The 23,253-nt window shown below is 45.4% G+C and overlaps 1 protein-coding gene across 1 annotated transcript in view; it reads left to right on the top strand.

Moving 5' to 3' along the window:
• RAPGEF1 (Rap guanine nucleotide exchange factor 1) overlaps positions 1 to 23,253 on the top strand; it is a 119,949-nt gene that overhangs the window by 92,317 nt on the left and 4,379 nt on the right. The window contains exons 13-26 of the mRNA XM_073314829.1: positions 3,735 to 4,016; positions 5,621 to 5,713; positions 7,622 to 7,710; positions 9,043 to 9,151; positions 11,266 to 11,341; positions 14,896 to 14,980; positions 16,838 to 16,930; positions 17,939 to 18,124; positions 19,273 to 19,357; positions 19,575 to 19,669; positions 20,508 to 20,586; positions 20,733 to 20,834; positions 20,975 to 21,072; positions 22,648 to 22,776. Of these exons, the coding sequence (XP_073170930.1) occupies positions 3,735 to 4,016; positions 5,621 to 5,713; positions 7,622 to 7,710; positions 9,043 to 9,151; positions 11,266 to 11,341; positions 14,896 to 14,980; positions 16,838 to 16,930; positions 17,939 to 18,124; positions 19,273 to 19,357; positions 19,575 to 19,669; positions 20,508 to 20,586; positions 20,733 to 20,834; positions 20,975 to 21,072; positions 22,648 to 22,776 (1,601 nt within the window). The remainder of the gene's footprint in view (positions 1 to 3,734; positions 4,017 to 5,620; positions 5,714 to 7,621; positions 7,711 to 9,042; positions 9,152 to 11,265; positions 11,342 to 14,895; positions 14,981 to 16,837; positions 16,931 to 17,938; positions 18,125 to 19,272; positions 19,358 to 19,574; positions 19,670 to 20,507; positions 20,587 to 20,732; positions 20,835 to 20,974; positions 21,073 to 22,647; positions 22,777 to 23,253) is intronic.

The following is a 23,253-nucleotide window of genomic DNA, read 5'->3' as shown; positions in this document are numbered from 1 at the left end:
GTGTTTTCCCCCTTTAAAAGTACGCTTCATGCTTGGCTCTTGTCCCAGCATGACTGCATAGTTTGAATTCCAGAGCTGCTCACAGGCAGGCTGAAATGTAGCAAAAAGGAGGGGCCTTGCTGGATTGTTTTGTAAAAGACCCAGTATCCCAAAATTGTTAGGCAAGGTTAATTAATGGCAGCCTACAGAGGGTCCCCTGCACTGCTTCATAGCAACAAGCTGAGTTCTTGTTTGTATCCTGTAAAGATCATGTAATAATAGATTTTGTGTGTTTCTTGGATACCATGTTTTACAGTAACATCTACAAACCCCGAGATACGTTTTACGGGGCTATGGAGGACAGAGAAGAGAGACCTATTAAGTACAGAACTTGGTCTGTATTAATTAACCCATATCCATCCCAATTTTTGAATCTAATGTATATTTGGGCACTAAAGTGCTTTTGAATTGAAACTAATATCTGTCTTAAACCAGTTGAGACAGACACTGTGCAAGCTTCCTTCACAAGCCCTCATAGTATGCCTCATTCTCAACCCTCGACATCTACCAGTTCCGCCTGCCTCGGTGCAGCACACTGATCCTCTAGAGCAGTGGTTCTCAATGACCAGTCTGTGGGCCAGCCCTGGACCCTGAGCGCTCCCTGACGCTGTTTAGGAAGGCAGCAAGCTGATCCCTCATATCAAAAAGGTTGAGAAACACTGTGGTAGACTTAGCCCAGGCCTAAGGGAAACCTGCCAGTTTTGTCAAGTACGGTAAAAGCTGTTTTATCCAACACTTCACCAACCAGAAAGCTCTATAAACTGGCATTTCTGATCTGCATTGAAATTCCGGTTTATAGTCCGGTTGGCGCGGGGCCGGTACTGTACTATGAATGTTTTGCTCTGTCCAAAATGGATTAGATTTGTGCTACCAATTTCCTTACACTTACGACCTAAATCAACTCTGAAGCTCATCTCCAAAGATGAAATGATAGTTCATAAACCCCCTCTGCTATAGAAATAAATGAGTCTGATTTTGAGTTCAGCATTGTCTAGTAATTAGAGCAGGGCAATTGAAGGTCAGGAGGCCTGGCTTCTACTCCCAACCCTACTGCTAACTTTCTCTGTGGTCAAGCCATTTAGGACCTCTTTGTGCTCAGTTTCCCAGTCTGTTTAATGAGAGATAATAGCTGCCTTTTGCAAAGCACTTTGAGATCCTCAGATGAAATGTACTATGTAAGTGCAAAGTTATATAATTGTATTGTGTATAAGTCTCCTGTCCCCTGCAGCAGCAGGAAGTCCATCCTGAGGAAGGCTCCCTAGGAGGAAAAAGATGGGTTAGTTGGGACACAGGTCATGGTTGGGATGAAGATTTGCTTTAATTGGAGCAGAGAAATTCCATTGTTATGATCACAGTGTTAAAAGTGCAGCTGAGCTGCCTTTCATTGTGGGTATTTGGTAGCTAGTCCACGTTCCCCATTCACATTGCTCCCCTTCCTAATTGAAGACTAGCCTGGAGCATGTGGCATTATCAGAATGCTAACACCAGTGAGATCATGAAATATCAGGAGGACAGGGCAGGCAGAATCAATCTGCTGAGCCAGAATGATGTCATGAGCCTGGAGGCTTCCTAGGGATTTAGCGTTTTGTGCCAGGCAAGTGAAAATGAATAAAAGTGGAGCCTTTATGCAGACAGATGAAAGTAAATATGGAGATTAGACCTGTCAGCGTTGCTAAGGACACACCAAAAGTTGACATTTGTAAAGAAATGGGTAGGAAGGGAGAAGAGCAGGCCCTGGAGCTGGACTCCTCTTAGCTACATGCATGTGGGAAGGATTTGCTTTTGTATTTTTTTTTTTTTTTTTTTGGTCTAGTCTTTTTAACTCTGTTTCCAAAGCACTCCCCCTCTATTCCTGTCTGTGGTGTCTTGCGATTCAGTCTAGGCTCTGGAAACACAGAGACTAGCTCAGGCTCCACACACAAGACAAGAAGGAGAAACTACTCAAGGAGTAAGGTAAAATCTAGCTACTGACCTTTTCATTTTGTTTCATTATCACTTTGTAGTGGTAAAGCTTTAATAGTCAGGCCCTGGTCTGAGGCATGTCTTGATTTCTCCTTGGTTTAGAATTTACTGCCATTGTACATTTAAATGTTTCCAAGATGAAAAATAAAGCTAAGGACTGAAACATACACATCCAAATGCTATCACCCTGCTTCAGGTGGTGGACTTTGTTTTTATGATCTGTTCACGCATCATCTATTAAGCACTGAGGTGGGCTGTTGAAATTCTGATCGTGAAAAAAGCTTGGTTTAAATTTTTGAGAGATCACTCCCCCTGGCCCCTTTCTCGTAGTGTAGCAGCATTTCTATCCAGCCTGGTTTCAGGAACCAGTATTTGCACTTCTAGAAAATCGTAACAAAGCACTCTGCTTATGCAAAAAGAAAAGGAGTACTTGTGGCACCTTAGAGACTAACCAATTCATTTGAGCATAAGCTTTCGTGAGCTACAGCTCACTTCATCAGAGTGAGCTGTAGCTCACGAAAGCTTATGCTCAAATAAATTGGTTAGTCTCTAAGGTGCCACAAGTCCTCCTTTTCGCGAATGCAGACTAAGACGGCTGCTACTCTGAAATCTGCTTATGCAGTGCATTCAAGTCCATTGTCAGCAACATGTACAACAGCTTCCCCCAAGCTTTTTGGATGACTTGATTCTTCCTTCAGGCTTCCTGGCTACATTCCTGTGCATATTTTAAAATACACCCGTAACCATCAGATTTAGCCTCATTTGCCTCATTATTTAAATTCCTGCTTTTGAGTCATCCTGACTGCACTCCTCACCAGTAACAAAGGTAGTGATATGTGAGGGTTTTCTTGTAACTCTCTTGGCATGGCGTACTCCCTGCACCTTACTCCCATTCAGTACTGTCTGGGTAAGAGTCTGAAAGCAAGGACGTGTGGCACAATAGAGTTTCATGTAGACTGTGTATTTCCTTTCATCTCGTCCCCAGTAGACTCTCTGAGAGCCACTGAATGAGAGGTTGGTTTTAATGTAGAGTTCATTGCTCCTCAGGGCAATTAGTACTTCTCAAGTGGAAAGGAATAATGGCATCTGTGATTGTAACTTAACCTATCTTTCAGCATAACTTTGAAGACAATATTTAGACATTCTCCTCTGTGTTCTGCATGGTTCTAGATCTACGGAGCAGAATTTTCACAATAGCTGTTAAATTATATGGTTGCAGCAAACAGCCTCTTAAGTATATGTCCCATGTAAACCCATTAGAAAAGTAATATACACATAGAATACTTCTCTCTATCTAGGTATTTATACCTCTCTCCTCATCATGGTATCTGTATGCCTGTGTCTCTCTTCACCAGCTCACATGATTGGCAGGGTGCAGCTTTTGTCATTATTTGTACAAAAATAGCCAGAATCTCCCTTCCACCAATGACCGAAGACCTCCATTTGTCCCCTTTCCCTGTCTTCAGTAAGATGAGCAGCCTGCTAATCTAAAAGGAACATGCCTCACCTAGAGAAAACCTGGCAGATATCCCAGTTAGTGATTCCAGCTCTCCTATGTGGATGATAAAATAATGCTGTCTCCGTTTAGTTTTGCCTCTCAACAAAGAGATGCCTTTGTTAGAAATACCTTGTGCTGTCACTGCTAAACTACTATTAATCTAATTACTTTTTCTTTTGTCTGTCTCTTTTTCCCATCCTCCTTGTTTTTATGTTGTTCATTTTGCATCCTGTAGTACAAATCTGTGTTTAGGTCCTACTCACAGGATTTTGTGCCTCACAACCAAGCTTCCATTCCTCCTTTTCTTTCTTCTACCTCCTCTTCCTCTTCCACCCCGCCTTTTCCACTTGTCCATCAATCTCAGAGCTCTGACCTAGCCGTGCCAACCACAGCCAGCCAGTCACCAAGCACTGTGGATGTGCCAAACTCCTCTTCTCAGGAGAGCAGCTTTAACGGGAATGCTCCTGTCTGCCTTCCTTCTGAAACCTCTTTCACTGATTCTCTCCAGACATCTTCGGTGAGAATATCCAAAGAGATAATGCACCTTAACGCAAGGATGTGTTTTTAAAGAACTGTCACTTGTTTTAATACACATTTTACCTTAACCCAGGTGTGAGCTAAAGTTATTTCTTTGTGTGTGGGCAGAGAGATCGTTTGATATAAAAGTGAAGGTCACAAGTAATGAGAGAAACAGGCAGGTTGGAAACTCTCCCTAAATGTTAAACTGGTGGTGAAAGAGAGAGGTAAAGAAATAGCTGTAGCTGCCTCGGAGCATCGTGGTGTGAGTTTGAAGAAAGGAGAGGCAGAGCTTTTTAACATAAATCTGTTTAACACAGTAGTTCTTGACCCCTGGTTCATACGCACTCTGGTTGTGAGAACTTCAGGCTTTTGTGATTGCTACTCTAGGCTCTCCACCCCTGCCTTAATGATGAGCCTCTGGACTGGGCCTCAGTGCGTTATAACTGCTTACTGTCCTCTCTAATCTGCAACAGATTTGGGGGCTTCTCCAAACCCCCTTCTGACTGCAAGCAGCTTGAGCTTCATAGCTGGTTAGAGTGCACACAGTTGAATGGGCAGCATCAGGCACTGGTTGGCTCAGCCAGAGGTGTTAGCCTGATGATCTGTTTGGAGAACGGTATCTGTTTTGGCAACGCTAGTTTAAGGTTCCAGATCTGTTAATAAAACAGATGTGGAGGCTTGTGCGTGGCAGCTACATTTTTAAACTAAGCAGTTCCTCTTTCACTTGCCTGTAAAGACTAGAATTCAAGAGTCTCTGTTTCCCACAGAAAAGCTGAGATCAGGCACTTTACTGGTTTGCTTATGCTCAAATAAATTTGTTAGTCTCTAAGGTGCCACAAGTCCTCCTGTTCTTTTTACTGGTTTTGTGGTTCTGACTGTAGGGGGAGAACCTTCCTAAATTCAGGGCTTGTCAAGTAAGCAAAGGAGAAACTGATTTTTGGATTCTTCACTCCTAACTAACTACACTGTTGCATCTTCCTTGTTGTGGGACCTTCCTACAACACAGTCCCCACCCGACCTCCCAGTGTGGTTTTTGTCTTGCATTCATAGGTATGGTCTGAGCTGTGTTTTCAATGACATTTCCAAGCTATGCTAAAATCCTATGCTATATAGCATGCTTTGGGAATGCAGTCTGGTCTTATCTACACTGCAAGTCAAGCCATGATTACTGTGGCAGGCCATAGAGTGTGTACTAGGTCCCATTGTGGTGGTTTTGTTTTAAACTATAAATGTTCAGCATCTGTAATTTTTTGAAGTCTGCATTTGGCTACACTGTGATCTCCAACAGTTGGCTTCCATGGTAGCTCTCTCAAACCAATCTGCACTGCTCTCCTGCTGCTGATTGCCATACCTCTTGGCCTTCTGGATAGACCTTGTGAATTGGGAAATAGCGATTATCTCAGTGAAAGTACAGAGCCAGAAGAAAGTGGTGGCAGCCTTCCATCAGCGCCAGAGGAAAGGTTCCCAGCCTTAGTGCCAGTGGGTGGGGAGAGATTTCTTGCCAGGGCCTGGGCCAGGCACGTTCACTTGCACACATTGTTAGGGTTAAGTGCTGGGCGCGGGGGCACCGTGACACATTTCCTTTCATCCTGTCTCCCATAGAGTGAAAACGCCAGCGAGGAGGCTGGTGAGGGTGAATACGTCAATCTGTATTCCTCTGGCCAAAGCAACGGGGAACTCCCTCACTCTGAAGGAGTAAGTAAACGGGAAGGGGCTGCTTGGTGCATGCTGAGTTCATGCAAAGCATAACATGCTTTTTATAAGTCTCTCCTGCATATTGTGGTGCTTCTGTGTTTTGCTGAATGTAATGCTTTAATGGTGGGCCATTCTGCTTGTCTGTTTTGGTTTCCTCTCTAGAGGGGAATCTCAATGTGGATGGAGAGCAGATGGTGCTTGCTTGGCTTCAGAGATTTTGGGTGAATGTTTTTAAGAACATAGTGGTTGCTTTTCCTTTAATGCTGCTTCAGCGTGCTCTGCTGTTTGTTTAGGGCTGTGTGCACGAGGGTTGGGTTTTCTGGTGGTTTTTTTTCTGGAAAGGTACAAGCCTTGACTTGTGCTGCATCTTTGGCAGTGCCAGTTCTTTACTAATATTCTTAACTGCTTTGGCTTCTTTAAAATCAAGTCTTGTGTTTATAAAATGCCATCTTTTTTCATCACCCATGGGACATAAAGTAAGTGATTGATATAGTCTATTCACCCTTTCCTCCTCCTCTGCACAGGGCTCATCTTAGCTGTTTCCTGCAAGAGACAGGGTAAATCACATCACGGGGGTATCATCTTTATAGGCGTGGGGGGTGCTGCAGAACCCTCAGGTTTCGCATGGGGCTCCGCTCATGGCCCTGTGCCCGGGGTCCCGGCTGCCAGCCTCAGCCCCCTTACCCTTGTCCAGGTCCCCCCATTCCCAGAGTCCGCTCTGGGGGGGCCTGGACAGGGGTCAGGGGGGACGCAGCACCCCCACTATAAAAAGCGTTCTGGTGCCACTGATCATCTTCCTGTTACATTGTCGAAAATAGCGAAGGCAAAGATCTGCGAGATTCTGTCTTGTCCACTCCTCTGCGTAGGTGGGATCGTTCTCTGGAGTACACGATCTAGCGCTGATTCCTGTCTAGTTTTAAATATCTCAAGTAATGAGGCTTCTACCATTTCCCTTCTGTCTACACCTCTGACAATCCGGCAATTCCCGCTCCTCGTTCGTATCATCCAGCTAGTTCTTAACAGTGAAATAAGACTTTATAACATTTCTCGCTATATGTAACTAAGCACAACTTTGCAGATACATAAAAATCCCAGGCTTGACCGTAAAATTTCTAGGGTGATTCTGATAGAAAGGTGTTTTGAATCCTCTCAGGTTGATACGTTGAACCTCCAAGGATCACTCAGCATAGTGCTAAATAGCTCTCAGCTACAGCACTGTAAAGTTAATAATCCCATTTACCTTTCATAGCTATTGTCCTCCTTAATAAATGGCTAATTTAAGGTGTATCTTTATTTGCTTTGAACTGTATGCCTGCTATTATATGCCTTATGTTCAGATTGCTCTTTTTTTTTTTTTTTTTTTAAACATTAGCATCATTTCCACAGCAGTTGAGCATCATTGCATAACCTCCTCTGATGGGAGAGATGAGGGAGGGAAGGTAGTTTACATCCACACATTATGACAAGTGGGACTTTTGGGGGCTATAACTAGGAAGGAATTAGAAGAGGAAGAGGAGTTGCAGTGAAAAGTTTAGAGCTGTCTTGCAGAGTGCATTTAATTCAGTAGAAGGGAAGTACATTTCAAATGCAAGGTCTTTTGAAAAAGTGTGGGGGGGGAGTTCAAGATCCAGGTCAACAGCTGACTTGTGATTTGTAACTATCAGCATAATTTCACAACCTTAAAAGTAAACCAAAATAATTACATTAAAGTCTCCAGAGATGCTCCCAAATTTTCTGTCTAATTAACATCTGTTTTTTCCTGGCATTTGGCATTAACTTGCATCAATCTTTAATCCCTCCATAGGAATTTACAGTAAAGGGCCATTTAGAGGCAGCCAGGTTGTGAGTGTGGGATGACCAGTGGTTGCAGGATCCCATGTAATGATCAAAAGCTTCTTTCTTTTATAGGAATCTCCCGCCATCAAAGACGGCCACCCCAAAGACTCCAGTTCGCATAGCAGCACCACTGGGAAAGAAAGCAGAGATGGTGGTGAGAGGTGGGCCTGACCTGAACTTGCAGTTCCCCCTGCCTCACAAAACAGCAATGCCTGAGCAGGGCTATTTTAGTCCTACCCACTGCCAAACAAGCCACGCGTGTCATGTTCTGCCTTCAGAAAACTTTATATTGTCAAGATTTTTAGCCCATTAAATTAGACAGTCTCATGAGAAACAGATCCCACCTAACAAGGAAAATCCAGGCTGCGCAGGGTGATTTAACAAACCCACAGTGCTTGATGCAGCCACTACGTAGGAGCAGCTGTGCTGGATCAGACACTCAGCCCAATCCTGTATCCTGTCTCTGACAGTGCCCAGTCCCAGCTACTTCTGAGAAAAGGTGCAAGAAACCCTGTATTAGGCAGTTACAGAATTACCTACCCAAAGCAAGTTTCTTCCTGACCTTGTTAGTTAGAGATTAGCTCATACCCGAAAGCAAGAGGGTTTATATCCCTTCCAGGCTCTGCGTTATTTTGAAATCCTTGTTCTAAATAAACAAAGAGGCAATGCATGTTGGTACAACACACACACAGTAATTTTTGTCTCTGTCCCAATGAAGTTGACAGTTGCTTTAAGGGTTTTAATCATTGCAATGAAGGAAGCGACACAACAATTCTCATACTAAGCTTAGTGTCTGATGAAAATATAGACTGCTCCATGGTGGTCAGACACTGGGGTAGGGGTGGCTTTGGAGGATTTTCACATAGTATTATAGGAAGCCAGGCAGGGGGAATCTGTACAAGATACAACAAGAGCACCTCCCCTTGGAGCTAGGGAGGCAGCTGTATAACACAGGAAGAGAAACTGTTAGAACCTCTGTCATGTCTTCCAACTGAGAGAGAGCTTGTTGTCTCAGCCCTCTGCCAGCAAAACAGATTATGAACTAATTTAAAGAGATACTCCAGCCATGACAGTCTATTTTCCCACATCCATAAGTTTGCAGAATCACTTGGCTTCCTGGTTCTTGTGCTGTAATAACATGAAGGATGATGTGGCAGACAGTGCATGGAGACGCTGAAGTGTGCAGTCATGCATGCTGTAGTTTAATTCTATTTAATAGCCAGAAATCCGGCTGGACAAGTGCTCTGTTCCTGAAAGTTTCATTTATCAGCCTCGGTCTTTCTCCTTTCCCAGGGATGCAAAAAGCCATAGTATTAGTATCCGACACTCAGATTTGTTTGCAGGGGGTTTCCCTGACTTTGGGAGTATCGGACTTCCTGTATTCTCTGGGCCATTTAATGAAGGCCTGGACACTGTGCTCTCAATGTGGCCTGGCTCTCTGCTTCGCCATCTATATGATTAATGATCCTGATGGTCTTTTGCTTCTCTTCCAGGCGGCAGAAGTCACCGGATGCTTTGGAATCATCGCTAGAGGAGGAGGTAGATGAGCTGACCCTGATTGACCACAATGAAATTATGGCTCGGCTGACATTGAAGCAGGAGGTAGGTGCCTGTAAGAGTCACTTTCATGCTCCTTGGTTTGTGCTTTAATGAAATCTGGTTGACCATGAGTGCAGAGAAAGAGAATCAAACAGTCAGCCTCTGTGCAAGCTAATAGGAAAAACTGGTTTGCAGAAGCAACGAGTTGCAGCTTTTTGTGTGTAAACTGTGCTGAAAGCAGATGAGACACCAGCATGGAAAGGAAGCATCGGCATCAGACCATGAGTTCATTAACAAAGCACGGGCCGTCTCATTGAACACCAGCACGTTCTTGTGTCTTCCACCTCTTCAGCCTGTACCAGCATCCGAAATGCAACAGCTGAGATTCCAAGGGCTTGTCTATGCTGGGCCCCAGTGCACGCTATAGAGTTATGAATTGCAGAGAGCACCAAACTGTTGCATTCAAACTGCCCCATGTGGATGCTGCTGGCATGAATGAAAAGGTACCTAGTTCGCATTAACATAGTCCTGTTTGAAAGAGGACTAATTTTACATGAACTAGGTACCATGTTAATGCGAACTAGGTACCTTTTCATCCACGCCAGCAGCATCCACCTGGGGCAGTTCGAGTGCAACATTTTGGTGCGCTGTACGTTTCATAACTCGATAACCTGCACTGCAGCTCGGTGTACACATAGCCTGTGATAAATACAGTAATTAAACATGGGTGTGTAGTCAGGGTGATTAGTTGCTGTATTTGTAAGTGTGAATGAAGGCTTAGCATATGGATTAGTCTCCAGCAGGAAGTTGCACTAAGTGCATTTAGTTTCCAAATTGTTAAATGGCTTCAGAGATGCAAACTACTCAGCAAAATAGCTGTTCCTGCACTTGAGAAACAACTTGGTTTCTGGCCTGAGTGCATTGACAGACATCTACACTTGCTTGCTGATATTCTGAACTAAGCTATTTCTGATGCAGGGCTCAAGGGAATATACAAGGCCTTTGGAGCTTTCAGACTGTCAGGGGGCCGTTCTGGAAAACAGAAACAATATATCATTGTATACTGGCACTTACGGGAGTGTTGTTTGGACAGCCAAGATCTGCAGGAGAGCTGGAAGCTATTATTCATTCTTTAAGTGGTATTTCATAAGCCTTGCCAGAAGTTTACCTGAAAAATCACATCTTAGGCACAGTTGCTCCATGTCTGTAAATCAGGAGTATTTCCAGTGCTGTGTATACTGGAGTGGCAAAGAAATAGTCCAAGAGAGCCAGGTAGTATTCCAGTCTCTTCCCTGCAGGAATATTCCATGTAAAGCCCTTAAGAATTATGTAGTTTTATATAAGTTTAGTAGTGTGCTACTTCTACACGTACAACAGGGGGAGAGGATGTTTGGTATGGTGGTGAGGCAGGGGACTGGAAGCTAGGACACCTGAGTTCTATTCCCAGCACATGGATTTGGTTAAAGATAGCAGCAGACAGGTGACATCTAGCCAAATAATTCCAGATTATAGAATTTGCATGCTCTATTTGAAGTTTTTTCAAACTAAACGAGCTTTGACGTTCTAGAGACTGAAGCACCTTCTTTAAAGTTCGGAGATGTGTTTTTCCCCTCTTTTTCTCTTTCCTTTATAATCCCATTCCCCACCACGCACACCTGGAAAATTAAACACACCAGATTATTAATACAGCATCTGTTTGCACAGTTAAATATTCAAAAGTGAGGAAATGCCCAAGTTAAGGTTGAATGTGCAGCTTTCACTCTACGCCCTTTGCATCATAATGCATACAGACTGCCTCTGATGTATGATCACGAGCTATTGCTGCTCCTTAATAGCCATTGGAGTGATCACCAGTGAGCAGCACAAAATATTTCTCTTCCGTCTGCTCACAGGCAAAGCATTTAGTTTTGCTGCACTTCCCAGCCTGGCCCAAGGAGTGAGTAACCCAGACTGCAGGTCAAAACTGAGTCCCCCTGTATGGCAGGCAGAACGCTCCCACTAGATCACAGGATTGGCCTGGTACTCAACACCTTGTCCCAGCTCACACTTTGCTGTGAGAGTTGCAAGGAATGTGACGGGCTGTACAGGTTAGTGCTGCATTTTAGGCACTAAGGAATTAGACCATGCTGAAGGGGGCTCAGTCTCCTGTGTGTAACATGTTTCTCTTCTCATTGCAGGGCGATGATGGGCCAGATGTTCGTGGTGGATCCGGGGATATCTTGCTAGTCCATGCGACTGAGACTGACAGGAAAGGTACAGTGAATGAAAGGGAGCAAGCTGGCAGTCTGCAGCTTGGTGTGGCTTTTTTCTGGTTGTGCTCTGAACCTCTGTAGTGTTGCCTGTCAATTGTATTACCATATGCAGACGTGGACAAAGGGGACGACTGCATTAATGTTGCAGAGGGGATTGTGTTTATCTCTGGTGAAACAGAGCAAAGCTGGATAAACTCTCTTGTACCATTCAATTCAACAGCAATGTTTTTTTTAACTCTTCCGTGTCCAGAGTCTAGCTCTGCAGAGCGAGGCATCCCAGTGCAAGCTAGTGCCACCATTGCCATGGTATCACTCTACTTGCAAATGAATGTCGTTGAGTTAGGGAAGAATAATTGTGAATGGCACATTGTGCCATTGATTCAATTTTCATAGTGACGCTTGTACTCTGTAACCTATTGACTTTAGTTTAATGTTGGGGTGGGGATGACTTGAGTGAACTTAGCATTGAAGTGTGAGTAATATCACGGGATTGAGCCAAACGCACTGGGTGAGCTGTCCCAGCACTGTTCTACCAGTGCAATTCAAATTCAGCTGGAGCATCCTTCCTGGTCCAGTCCTGATCCTCTTACAACCAATCATGCCAGCTTGAGTGGTGATTTGTCATCATGTATAAAAGTGGGACGTGGGTGGAGAGATTCTTTCATTTATTTGGATTTTACAGCACAGAATCTCATAATGTTAAACACTTTGCTTATTTTTAAGCACCGAATGCTCAAATTTTAACCATTCTATTCGCTACACTAATTCTAACGATATATTTAATTGAACTATCCAGTTAACCCCCCAAATCCAGCTCCCCCAAACATCAACCGTCCCTCCCCAAGCCCTGTGAATAAAGATGGGCTTTGCAGCATTTCCAAAGAGTGAAAGTGAGACATTTGCACTGACCTAAACTGAGGAAGTTCTCCTGGATTGCCAGCCAGATACGCTCACCCACTGAGCCACTCAGCCCTCATATTTGATCATTTTAAAGAGGAATATCTTTCATTTTTAGATTTCAGAGTAGCAGCCGTGTTAGTCAGTATTCGCAAAAAGAAAAGGAGTACTTGTGGCACCTTAGAGACTAACCAATTTATTTGAGCATAAGCTTTTGTGATGCATCCGATGAAGTGAGCTGTAGCTCATGAAAGCTTATGCTCAAATAAATTGGTTAGTCTCTAAGGTGCCACAAGTACTCCTTTTCTTTTTTCATTTTTAAATGAACCCTATTTGTTCTGTAGCATTAGGCATTTGAGACTGGTAGTCAGCACCCTTCAGCCAGCCAGGACATGCTTTCCCCTACAGAAATATTCCTGACCTTTCCTGAAGCGTAGGAGAAAATGGTGAAAGTAGAATGGATTGTTTATCAGCTCTAATTTAGCACTGCTCTTCCTTGGTGCAGCAGACTCTTCCACCGTGTTTCTGTTTTTGGAGAGCTAATTGCTAGACGGATACATGTTGGACAACTTGTGTGGAAATGATGAAATCTGAAGAGGCTGTGAGGAGTCTGGTACGCTTCTCATGAATGCAGATCACTGTGTGTTTTAGATATGCAGTAGCCTCTTCTGTTAGCAGTTATCCGTGTATCGATATGGAGAAGTGGGAGGGGGAGAGAGGTGTGTAGTGTATTTCTTATAATAGTTGGCAGACTCACCCTTTGATGCTGTGCCAAATTGTTGGTGCAAGTTAAAACAGAAGAACTTATGCTATACTAACCCAGTGTTTAGGAGACTGAGAGGGTTAATGAATTAAGTTTAGGATAAGAAGAATTCAGGGCTTGTAAATCTATCAGCTGAACTGCAGAGAGAGGTATGGTTAAGAGGCTTTCCTTTAAAGATGAATTTCCTGGGTGCCAGAGCACACCAGCTGTATTACCTCACAATGCCTTTTGGATGGGTGGGAACCCAGAATAAATATAACTCCACTCCCTATTGCTGCTTCTTGTCCGTTTAGGTTTGAGTAGCAGAGTTAAGTGGAATAAGGGATAAAAGAAGACATGTGGTCTTTAGGAATAAAACCTGGGCCCAGCTAAGTGCCCATGGCTGTGCATGCCTGCTGCAGATGCAGGATTACAGCTGAACAAGGCACAGAGCTCACCTCTGACATGACCACCCATCCGCCCTGCTTTAGAGATTATATCTGATCATCTTTAACTGAAAGACAGCAGCTCTCCACTGATTTAGGAGCAGCAGTAAGGAGCTTTCTGTGTCAGGTTACTGCCAAGTGAAACACTGCAGACAGATAGGAGAGATTGTCATGCGTCCATTCCCCCCAACTGTTGTAACAAAGCAATGAATTGACATTACTGCTCAGGAACTCTGGGGGTGACATGCCTGGCTAGAGGGAAACTTGGCATGTGCAGGTGCTGTGGAAGTTTTCCCATGCATCTCTGCTGATACACCTCGACCCTGGCCTAAAACCCCTAGTGAACCTTCACCTGTAATTACCAGTCCTTCTCCCCCAGATCTGCCAATGTATTTCAGTCCTAACATGCAACCTCCTTTTCCTGTCACAGCTTCTCTGGAACAGAAATGATCAGTCAGGCCAGAATGCGATGGTTTGGGCTGAGACTGCCAAACTCATTTCGCCTGTTCATAGAAGGACTAGCCTCCACTGTTACCACTTTCTCCCCGATGAAGTGACGCCATCATTCCACACTTAACTTTATAGATGCACCTTTCACTCTCATGTTCAAATTCCATCTCCTGCTCCCATGGCTGTAGACAAAGCCATTGGCATCCTGTTGTGAAGATGCCTTGGCATAGCAGCATACTATATGCTCTCTAGCACCCCTTACTGGCCAATATTTGCAGTGGTATTAACTCTTCCCCTTGTTGGAAATAGTCTTAGGGCTTGTCTACACTAACCGCCAGATCGACGGGCAGCGATCAATCCAGCAGGGGTCAATTTATCGTGTCTCTAGTATAGACACGATAAATCGACCGCTGAGCGCTCTCCCCTCGAGTCCGGTACTCCACCAGAACGAGGAGCACAAGCGGAGTCGACGGGAGAGCGTCAGCTGTCGACTTACCGCAGTGAAGACACGGTAAGTAGATCTAAGTATGTCAACTTCAGCTACGTTATTCACGTAGCTGAAGTTGCGTATCTTAGATTGACCACGTGCAGTAGTGTAGACAAGCCCTTACTTTTTGCAGTCTCTGCAAAATCAGCAGTAATGCTGTGAAAGTGGTCCTAAGGACCCATCACCAGGAGCTTTATTGTACTTTTGCTTGACCTACTATTAAAGACCCTCTTCTCTGAGAGAGATGATTTTTGCTGATCCTCTAGGTGGTTGCTCCGAGCAAATCTCTGTATGTTACAGCCATGGGATAGAGAACTTTGCAATTGCTCTTGTGCATTAGGTCCACCTGCTGGCAAAAAATAATACTGTGGTGTTTCTGCAAAGCTGGATATTAATTTGTTCTTTCAGAAGTTTGCCTTCCCTATTATCTATTTTTTTCCTTTTGTAAAGACACAGTAAAGGTTGGATTCAGTATAGAGCATGCTTCCTTCTGAAGACACAGTTGACTGAGGTTTTATTGCCTTCCTCTTTAGATCTGGTGCTGTATTGTGAAGCCTTTTTGACGACGTACAGAACATTCATTACCCCTGAAGAGCTCATCAAGAAGCTGCAGTACAGATATCCTTCCAAAAGTATGACACGCTTGGCCCCCGCTAAGGCTCGGAGCACTGGGCAGGGTGGGGAATGGCCTAATCCAAAGCATGTTGGCAAAGCAGTCCGCAATATATTCAAGCACACGTGGGTGGCACACGCCCTATTAGCTCCTGAGCAGGAATTTATAGTTGACAGCACAGTCTCTTCACTTCAGTGCAAATCAAATAGCAAACTCCATGGGACAAATCAAGGCAAACGTGGTTTATTGGTCTTGAGCACAAGACTGAGAGCAGGAATGCCAGGGTTCTAATCCCAGCTCTGAATCACTGCTTGGCTTTGAGCAAGTTCATCACTGATCTGTGCCACAGCTTCCCCGTCTGTACAATGGGGATACATTTACCTACCTCTTAGGTATATGATGTCTGAGGAGTGCCCCTGGACAGTGGTGGGAGATGTGATTCCCAGCATGGGTAAACATACACAAGCTAGTGTGCTAAATGTAGCAGTGTGGCTGCAGTCACATAGGCAGGGGCTTGGGCTAGCCACCTGAGTGCAATCCCGCCTGACCCCCTGGGTATTTACTCGGAGGGCTATCCCAAGTCAGTGCCGAGTCACTTCTGCAGCCATACTGCTGTATTTAGCATGCTAGCTTGAGCAGAGCTAGCATGTTTATGTTGACCTGAGCTGGGAATCACCTCTCGCAGCTGCTGCTCAGCTGTACCCAGAGAAGTGGTGTGCAGATTGATGATTGTGCAGTTACTAGTGAGAGTTAAACTCTGTCAATATTTAGACCTCCTTTCTGCCACCAAGAATGCAGCACATCAGAGAATGTCTTCTTCACACTATGATTCTGAGCTGTGCTGTTGGTACCAGTATCGTGGCTATGGCCCTTTACCTGCTGACAGAAGCATCTGTAATGAGGTTGTTCCTTGAATATTACATCTAGAATTCCCTTCCCTTGGTTCCTGTCCCATAACTCCCTCCGTTGCTACTGACACTGAGGTGCTGCACTTTAAAGACGCACAATGTAAATGCCTCATGGGTTTTAATCCTGCAGCTGCATGTCAGGGCCTGGTGTCATGCTGTCCAGAGTCGCAGCTCATCATTGCCATCTTCAGCAGAGATGATGGTCCCGCTGTTCCTGCTGTGGCTAATGGACACTGGACACAGAGCCTCTTGTGTTGAGGTCAGCAGTGAAATACTCACTTTTAGGAGGTGCTGGAAATTCAGAGCCACAATCTGGAGTTCTACCCTCCAGACTTTTTTTTTTTGCTCTTGTTTAAATTCATTTTAATTGGTTATTGTCTGCTCCTCTCACCTCTCCCTTCCCATCCCAATTGTCTGGTTGAAGAAGTCTTCTCAATCCATGTTGTCCCTCCGGACATTCCCCCCCAGTAACCACTGCAGCCATCATCCTGCCGGCTTTGAACTGGGCAGGACTCTTTAGGTCAATCAACTCTCCTCAACAACCAGTGTTGTCTGCAAGTGACCGGAAGCACCCTAACATCTGCCTGCTGACAGAATGAGAGACTGCGTGGGGCCTTGAGCTCTGTGCTGTTACAAGAGAGACCAAATACCAGAGTGAGACCAAGGGGGGTGACAGTAACTTGTTGGACTGGCAGTTGACTCAGTTGTCACCTTAGAGATCATGGTTTCAGGGTACAACACCTCCGCCCTCTGTTAATGCACCCACCGAGTGGTGAGAAGCCCTTCCTGCTATGTGCAGCCTACACTGCTCGGTATTTCATGTCCCTCCTAGAAATTGAGTGCTGGTCTCAGGTATGGCAAAAAGCAGTGGTGCTGTTGGAAACCCTGTTGGGGCACTCCTCAGACAAGCTAACATCTGTCTGGATTGAGTTCGTTCTTTAACTTGAGGCCAACGTATGAGAAGTTCTGTCACTTCCCGGACACATTTAAGAAGCGAGTCAGCAAGAACACATTCTTCGTGTTGGTGAGAGTGGTGGATGAGCTGTGGTGAGCTTCCCTCCTGCTTTGTCTGGGGGCCTGGGCGGGAGGTAATAAAAATGGAGCCGTACCACTGTGTAAACCACATCTGTGGGGGGACTTGAAACTTCCTTCCCCAGATCAGTGAGACTGCTGCAGGGCTGGGCACTTGGGGTCTTGGCTGGGAAATGCACGTTTTCAGGGTGCCTTCTCTGGGTCTTCCTTATGACTTCAAAAATAAACAATCAGAAGGGGAATCTTTGAAAGAAAGGGAAAGTTGGCCAGAGGGTGAACTGGAATGGCCTGGATTCAGTTATGCTTGTGGGAAAAGTAATTGGATTGTGTGCTGAGGTAACTCTCCTAGATCCGAGTCTGAGGCAGAACACTAAATACATTGATTTCTAGGGACATCCCTAATGACAAGTCACTGCAGTTATCTCGGCTGCCTTGTGCTTCCATGCAAGAGTCCCTGGTTTGAGAGTGACTCAGGACTTTGGTCCCTTAGGGAGGTGGGGGAGGCGGGAAAGATTACTGAGGTGACCCGCAGTGTATACTCAAGGGAGGAGTGCAGCATAAGATGCTATTGAGCAGTCCCCAGTAGCCAGCTGTAAGTGCTTCAGTCTCCGCAGAGAGGCTGGTTGTCATAGCAGCAGCTGCGACAGAGTGAGTGTATAGATGAGAAGGCTAGCCCACTGTGCCAAGAGCTGCTGAGATAGCTGCCCAGAACTGCCAGATTGGGGAATCTGATAGTGCTGTGTTGAGAGGCCAGGCCATTCTAATTGAGGGTTCGTGTCCTTTTCTGGACATGGGGGTGACGATAACCTTACTCAGGTGCCTGGAAGTCAGAGCAGCAAAATACGTTTTTTCACTGCTCAGTTCCGTGGGGGAAGCTCACCCTAATTTTGATTTCTGATTTTTGTCCTAATCTCTAGTGATAAAAGAGGGGAAGTCCTTAATACAGGTGCTAGGTAAATGGGGAATGTCATCTTTAATGTCTCGTCTCTGACATGTGCTCTGAGTTTTCCATCCATGTCTCAGCTTAGTGGAATTGACGGAAGAGATTCTAAAGCTGTTGATGGACCTGGTGTTCCGGCTAGTCTGCAATGGAGAGCTCAGCCTCGCTAGAGTGCTACGCAAAAATATTCTGGACAAAGTGGATCAGAAAAAAATGCTGCGATACGCCAACTCAATCAAACCTCTAGCGGCCCGGGGGGTGGCAGCCAGGTGAGGCAGCCTGCACCTAATCAAACTTTGGTCCTGTTTGTGGGACGTGCATCTGCCTGTTACTGCAAGCTGAGCAGGGCAGTGTCAGAGAGTTTGCTTTGTCCTCTGGTTTTGCAGGGGAATGCTTTTCCTGACCCTTCTTTGTTTATCTGTCCCTACCCAACACACGTGGGCTCTTCTCTGTCCAGTCTTGCTTTCTAAGGCACATGTTTCATACAGCTCCATGAGTATCCCCTGTGTGCACGTGAGGCATATACACAGTGGCTGTGTCCCATGGGCAAAGCAGTTACCCCTGCAGAGTTCGTCATCTCCCGGAGCCCTGTGAACGTTTCTGCATAGCGCTGACATACACTGAGACTTCAGCTAATGACATCCATCCCTTTGTTCTGCAAGGGAAGAGACAAGGGGAAGTCACTGGCAAACTCATGGAATGAAGCGTGAGAAACAGATTTTAAAAAGCCTTGTAGCAAAGGCTATGAGGCAGAACATAAAATTTGGCTGTCTCAGGCATAGGACACTCCAAGCCCCATCCTGAGCCTGAACGACACTCTGGTAAGCTTCTCAGGGCAGGGATCTGTCATTTTGACTTTGATCCCCTATCGTCTTGTATAAATGATCTCCCAGCACAAAAAGCTGGAAAGCAGCACTCGTCACTTCTAGATCAGAAGAGGAGAAATTGCATGTTGTTTAGACTTCACTATAGAATTAGAGAGTCGGTGTACAGAGCTCCCCCAATTGATATTTTTATCAAGATCATCACATACACAAGATAAAGAAAAATCAAGAGGAAAAAGGTCAAGCGGTTGACATGGGAGCCTGCTGTCGAAATGGTGCTAATGCCACAAGTGATTTGGGTGTAGAGTGTTTTCTTTTCCTCTGCCGACAAAGTTTTATTTTAAAAAATTCTGGTGCTGATTCTCCTCTCTGTTACACCCATTTGATGGTGACTCCAGGGGCCTCAGTGGAGTTATGGTGCAGCACAGCTGATGTAAAGAGGTGAAGAATTGGACCTCTGGCCCTCTCTTCCATTGACTTTCACGAGATAAAATGAGATCATCACTCGTTCCTCTTCCCAGAGTCTGTTATAAAGGAAGGAAAGTCAGTCATGGTTTCATTATCCTTTTCCTTTCCCTCCTTGTCTCTCACAGGCCAGGGACCTTGCATGATTTCCATAGTCATGAAATAGCTGAGCAGCTGACTCTCTTAGATGCCGAGCTCTTCTACAAGATAGAGGTACAGACACAAGATCAGGGGCTTGGGCGGCAGGGGGGAGAGGTTTTAACAAATGCTCTGATGCTGTTCTCTAACAGCTCTTAGGCATACACCTGTTGTCGCTGTAGAAGAAAGCCAGGTTTGTGTCAGGGGAGGGCTGTAAATCATGGGGAGGATGGGGAGTCCAAAGACAGATGTTTTATTTTAACTGATGATTTGTTCTTCTCTTTCCTGCCAGATCCCAGAAGTTTTGCTTTGGGCAAAAGAGCAAAATGAAGAGAAGAGTCCCAACCTGACACAGTTCACTGAGCACTTTAATAACATGTCCTACTGGTAAGGAGATGAGAGCAACAACCACTGTACAGAACTTAACCTCTAATGTCCCTAGAGCCAAGGAAAACTCTCCTTGAGCTGTGCTACCAGGCTGGGGCTGCTTGTTTTGATGGTTTTGTCCTGTGGGCTATTGCTGGGCAGTTTCACTTCCTCCTGGGACTAGACCCCTGACCTTCTGCAAAGAATCCTGAGTGACAGAAAAATGAAACCTTGCTGACTTCTGGAGACAGCTGCATCTCCAGGCTTTATCGCAAATAACACCAAGACCCTTCAGACAAACACCTTGATACATCTGTGCACATGTGCATCTTCCCTGCCTCAAACCAAAGTCAGTGCAGAAATGAGGGGGCCATTTCAAATAAACAATCTGATAAAGGGTGAAAACTGCAGCTGAAAACCAGCCTCTTGAGTAAATTGATTTCTTAGCTGTTCACATGTCCTGTGTAACAAACCAAAAGAGAATGGTGCCCCCTTTAAGTGCAATTAAATCCATTAGGATGTTAAGCAGATCCACTTTGCATCCAGGAATGATGGAATTCTTCCACACCTGTCCATTTCAACAGCAACAGGAGAGATGCCAGTCCAATAACATTCACTATGGGAAATAACCTCTCTCTCTGCATGAGAGCTTCCTTCTAGTTTGGCGTTTTTGTGAATTAAAGTATTTGCTTATGCTCTATAGAGAAGAAACGGGACAGGAACGTGTGGAACTTTTCAGCCTCATTGATCAGTCCCTGATAGATAGTAACCACTCAAGTGAAGTGATAGATATTGCCAGATCAGAATCCAGCTCAAGGGTTAAGTCGCTCTTCCTGGTTTTTTTTGTCCATCCTCACAGGGTCCGTTCGATAATTATGCTACAAGAGAAACCGCAAGACAGAGAGAGGCTGCTCCTTAAATTTATAAAGATTATGAAGGTAACAGCTCATTGCTTACGATTCTCACGCACACTGTTCAGTGAGCTTTTGTGTTGGAATGTGGGACATTTCACTAGGGGCAGCACTGTTGGTTTCTAGAGTGTATTCAACATCTCTGGAGTCACTGGTCTTCTCCCTCTTTACAGCACTTACGAAAGCTGAATAATTTTAACTCCTATCTGGCCATTCTTTCTGCACTGGATTCAGCACCCATCCGGAGGCTGGAGTGGCAGAAACAGACATCGGAGGTGAGGAAAGCAGCAGATTAAGCCCTAGCTCTGGTCTGTTATGGTCTTTGGAGATGTGATTTCTTTAAGTCCATGCACCCTATTACAGAGATGGCTTGTTTGCACCATGAATTCCATGTGTGTGTGTTATGTCCCACTAGGGCCTGGCAGAGTACTGCACACTCATCGACAGCTCCTCGTCCTTCCGGGCCTACCGAGCGGCTCTGGCAGAAGTGGAGCCTCCCTGCATACCTTACCTGTGAGTAGCTGTCCTCTTGGGGGTCACTGGTTTGTCACCTCTCACTTGGGGTGTCTCTTCACGCAGATCCCTGGCAGCCTACGCTCAGCTATGAGTGTGGGACAACCCAACATGAAGAGTGCAGGATACAACCCTTATTGCAAGCCTTCCATGCTCTAAAACTTGAGGAGGAAAATGCTTCCCATTCCTGGGTATCCAATAACTGCTTTCAAGCCACACTGCTGGGAGCCGGAGTGATTATGTACCAGTTCCCTGTGGTGATTCCTGCTTTGCAGCCCCACAGCTTTCTCAAACATGCGTCACTGTGTACCTGGGCCCTTCAGGCTCTGGAGTTCTGCTGGGACTGAGAGGCTGCAGTGCCGGGACTGGAACAGGTCATCACTTGGTTGGAAACGGCAAGGATGCCTGGTTTGAGGACTGGTTTCCCGCTGGCCCTGTGGCTGCGCACTCCCAGTGTCACGTGGCTTTGGGTTTCCTTAGCCACTGTTATCTGAAGATCCCAAAGTACTTTACAAACATTAATTAACAAAATCTCTCAACTCCCTGTGCTTTCAGCAAATGGGGAAAGTGAGGCGTGAAGGCAAATCAGTGAAGGCAAATGGAAATCAAGGAGTTGGAACTCTCAGAACAGACCCCTAGACTAGACTTCCCTTCAAGGTTGTGTGCAGAAAAAGAGGAGTTTCTCCATGAGATGTTAGAAGTTAGTGCATTTCCCATCTCATGAGACTGAGCTGATTCAGAGCTGCCCATGTGCCAGACCTGTCACTGCACACTGGAAGTGTTGGTAAATTAGAAATCCTCTTTGCAAACATGTATCCCCTTTGTCTTTTTTCAAAGGCAGGATTAAAGTTCTCACCTTTCACTGCAGGGATCCTGTAGTCTGGATGCCAGATTCCTCATGGGCTTCCATAGGCTTTACCAGCATAGGCCCAGCCTGCCGTAGGTCCCCAGTGGTGGAAAGCTTGTTGGAGAAGAGAGTGCAGTGGCACAAAGTAGCGGATCTGTTCAGGACCATTGGAGAATGACAGAGCCCCAAAAGGAACAGAGCAGAGGAAGGGAGGCGCGGCCAGGGTGGATGGAAAACATGATTCAGTGCCTTCCCCTGGGTGGCTCTAGCCCGCAGGGCACCCAGCGAATTGGAAAGCTCTCATCCTTTGCAGAAAACCTGAGGGAGTCTCAAACCGCTACTCTCTGTCCCCTCTTCCAGGGGTGATGCCAGCCCACACTTCTTGTGCCAACTTCATATAGTCTTCTCCCAGTTTTCAGATGCATTCAAGTAAATAATTTTTCTCTGGTGCAGAAACTGGTTCCCAGTATCACTGGTTTAAGTATTAATGCTTCATCTGTAGGATCCTACCTCTGCACCCATGATGTCAGGAGCTTTGAGCCCATGCACTTTTGAAAGGACTGACTTCCTCTGATTTCAAAGGCAGGAGCTAACCATGGCAGCAGCACTGAGCAGCTGGGTTGATTTTTTTACTTGCCTTTCAGCTGGCTCTGAAGTGCTTGTGACTAACCTGGAGCTCTGTGCTTGTCTTCCCTCCTCCCTGCATGCTCCACCCTTCTCTCTTCCAGAGGCCTGATTCTGCAGGACTTGACCTTTGTTCACCTGGGAAACCCAGATTACATTGATGGCAAAGTGAACTTTTCCAAACGCTGGCAACAGTTTAACATCCTGGACAGCATGAGGTGCTTCCAACAAATGTAAGTACAGCCATCTGCCTGGCCTACAGCGATGAGCAGGGACTCGGAGCTGCCTTTGAGGTGTTGTTCTAAACCAGTTTGGAACGAGGCATGAGGGATGCAAAGGATGCAATGCTGCTGCAGCAAAGAGGAAACCTGGCTAGGAGAATGTAGGCATTATAGTCAGGGATTTATAGGACAGACTGAGAATCTTCAAGATGACAGAAGAACTGTTAGGTTGCTTTTAGTCTCTCATTCTTTTGAATTCACTTATGATCCCTACAGTGTGTTTGCCTAGTACATTATCCAGCCTTTGTTTTAAACGTCCCATGCAGAGAACCTTCCATCTCTTCTCTTGTCTGCTGTGATTTATTCTTTATTGGGTGGATGGTAATTGCCAGGATTATTGTTCTTTCCCTTTGTAAAAGATCAGTACCACATTTGCCTCTCCTCCACCAATATACTGGTATCTTCAAGCAGATGGTCCTGTTGTATAAA

Source organism: Lepidochelys kempii, chromosome 16, assembly GCF_965140265.1.
Source record: "Lepidochelys kempii isolate rLepKem1 chromosome 16, rLepKem1.hap2, whole genome shotgun sequence".
Classification (NCBI taxonomy): domain Eukaryota; kingdom Metazoa; phylum Chordata; order Testudines; family Cheloniidae; genus Lepidochelys; species Lepidochelys kempii.
The sequence above is the reverse complement of the archived record's forward strand: the minus strand, read 5'-3'. Positions and strand labels throughout refer to the sequence as shown.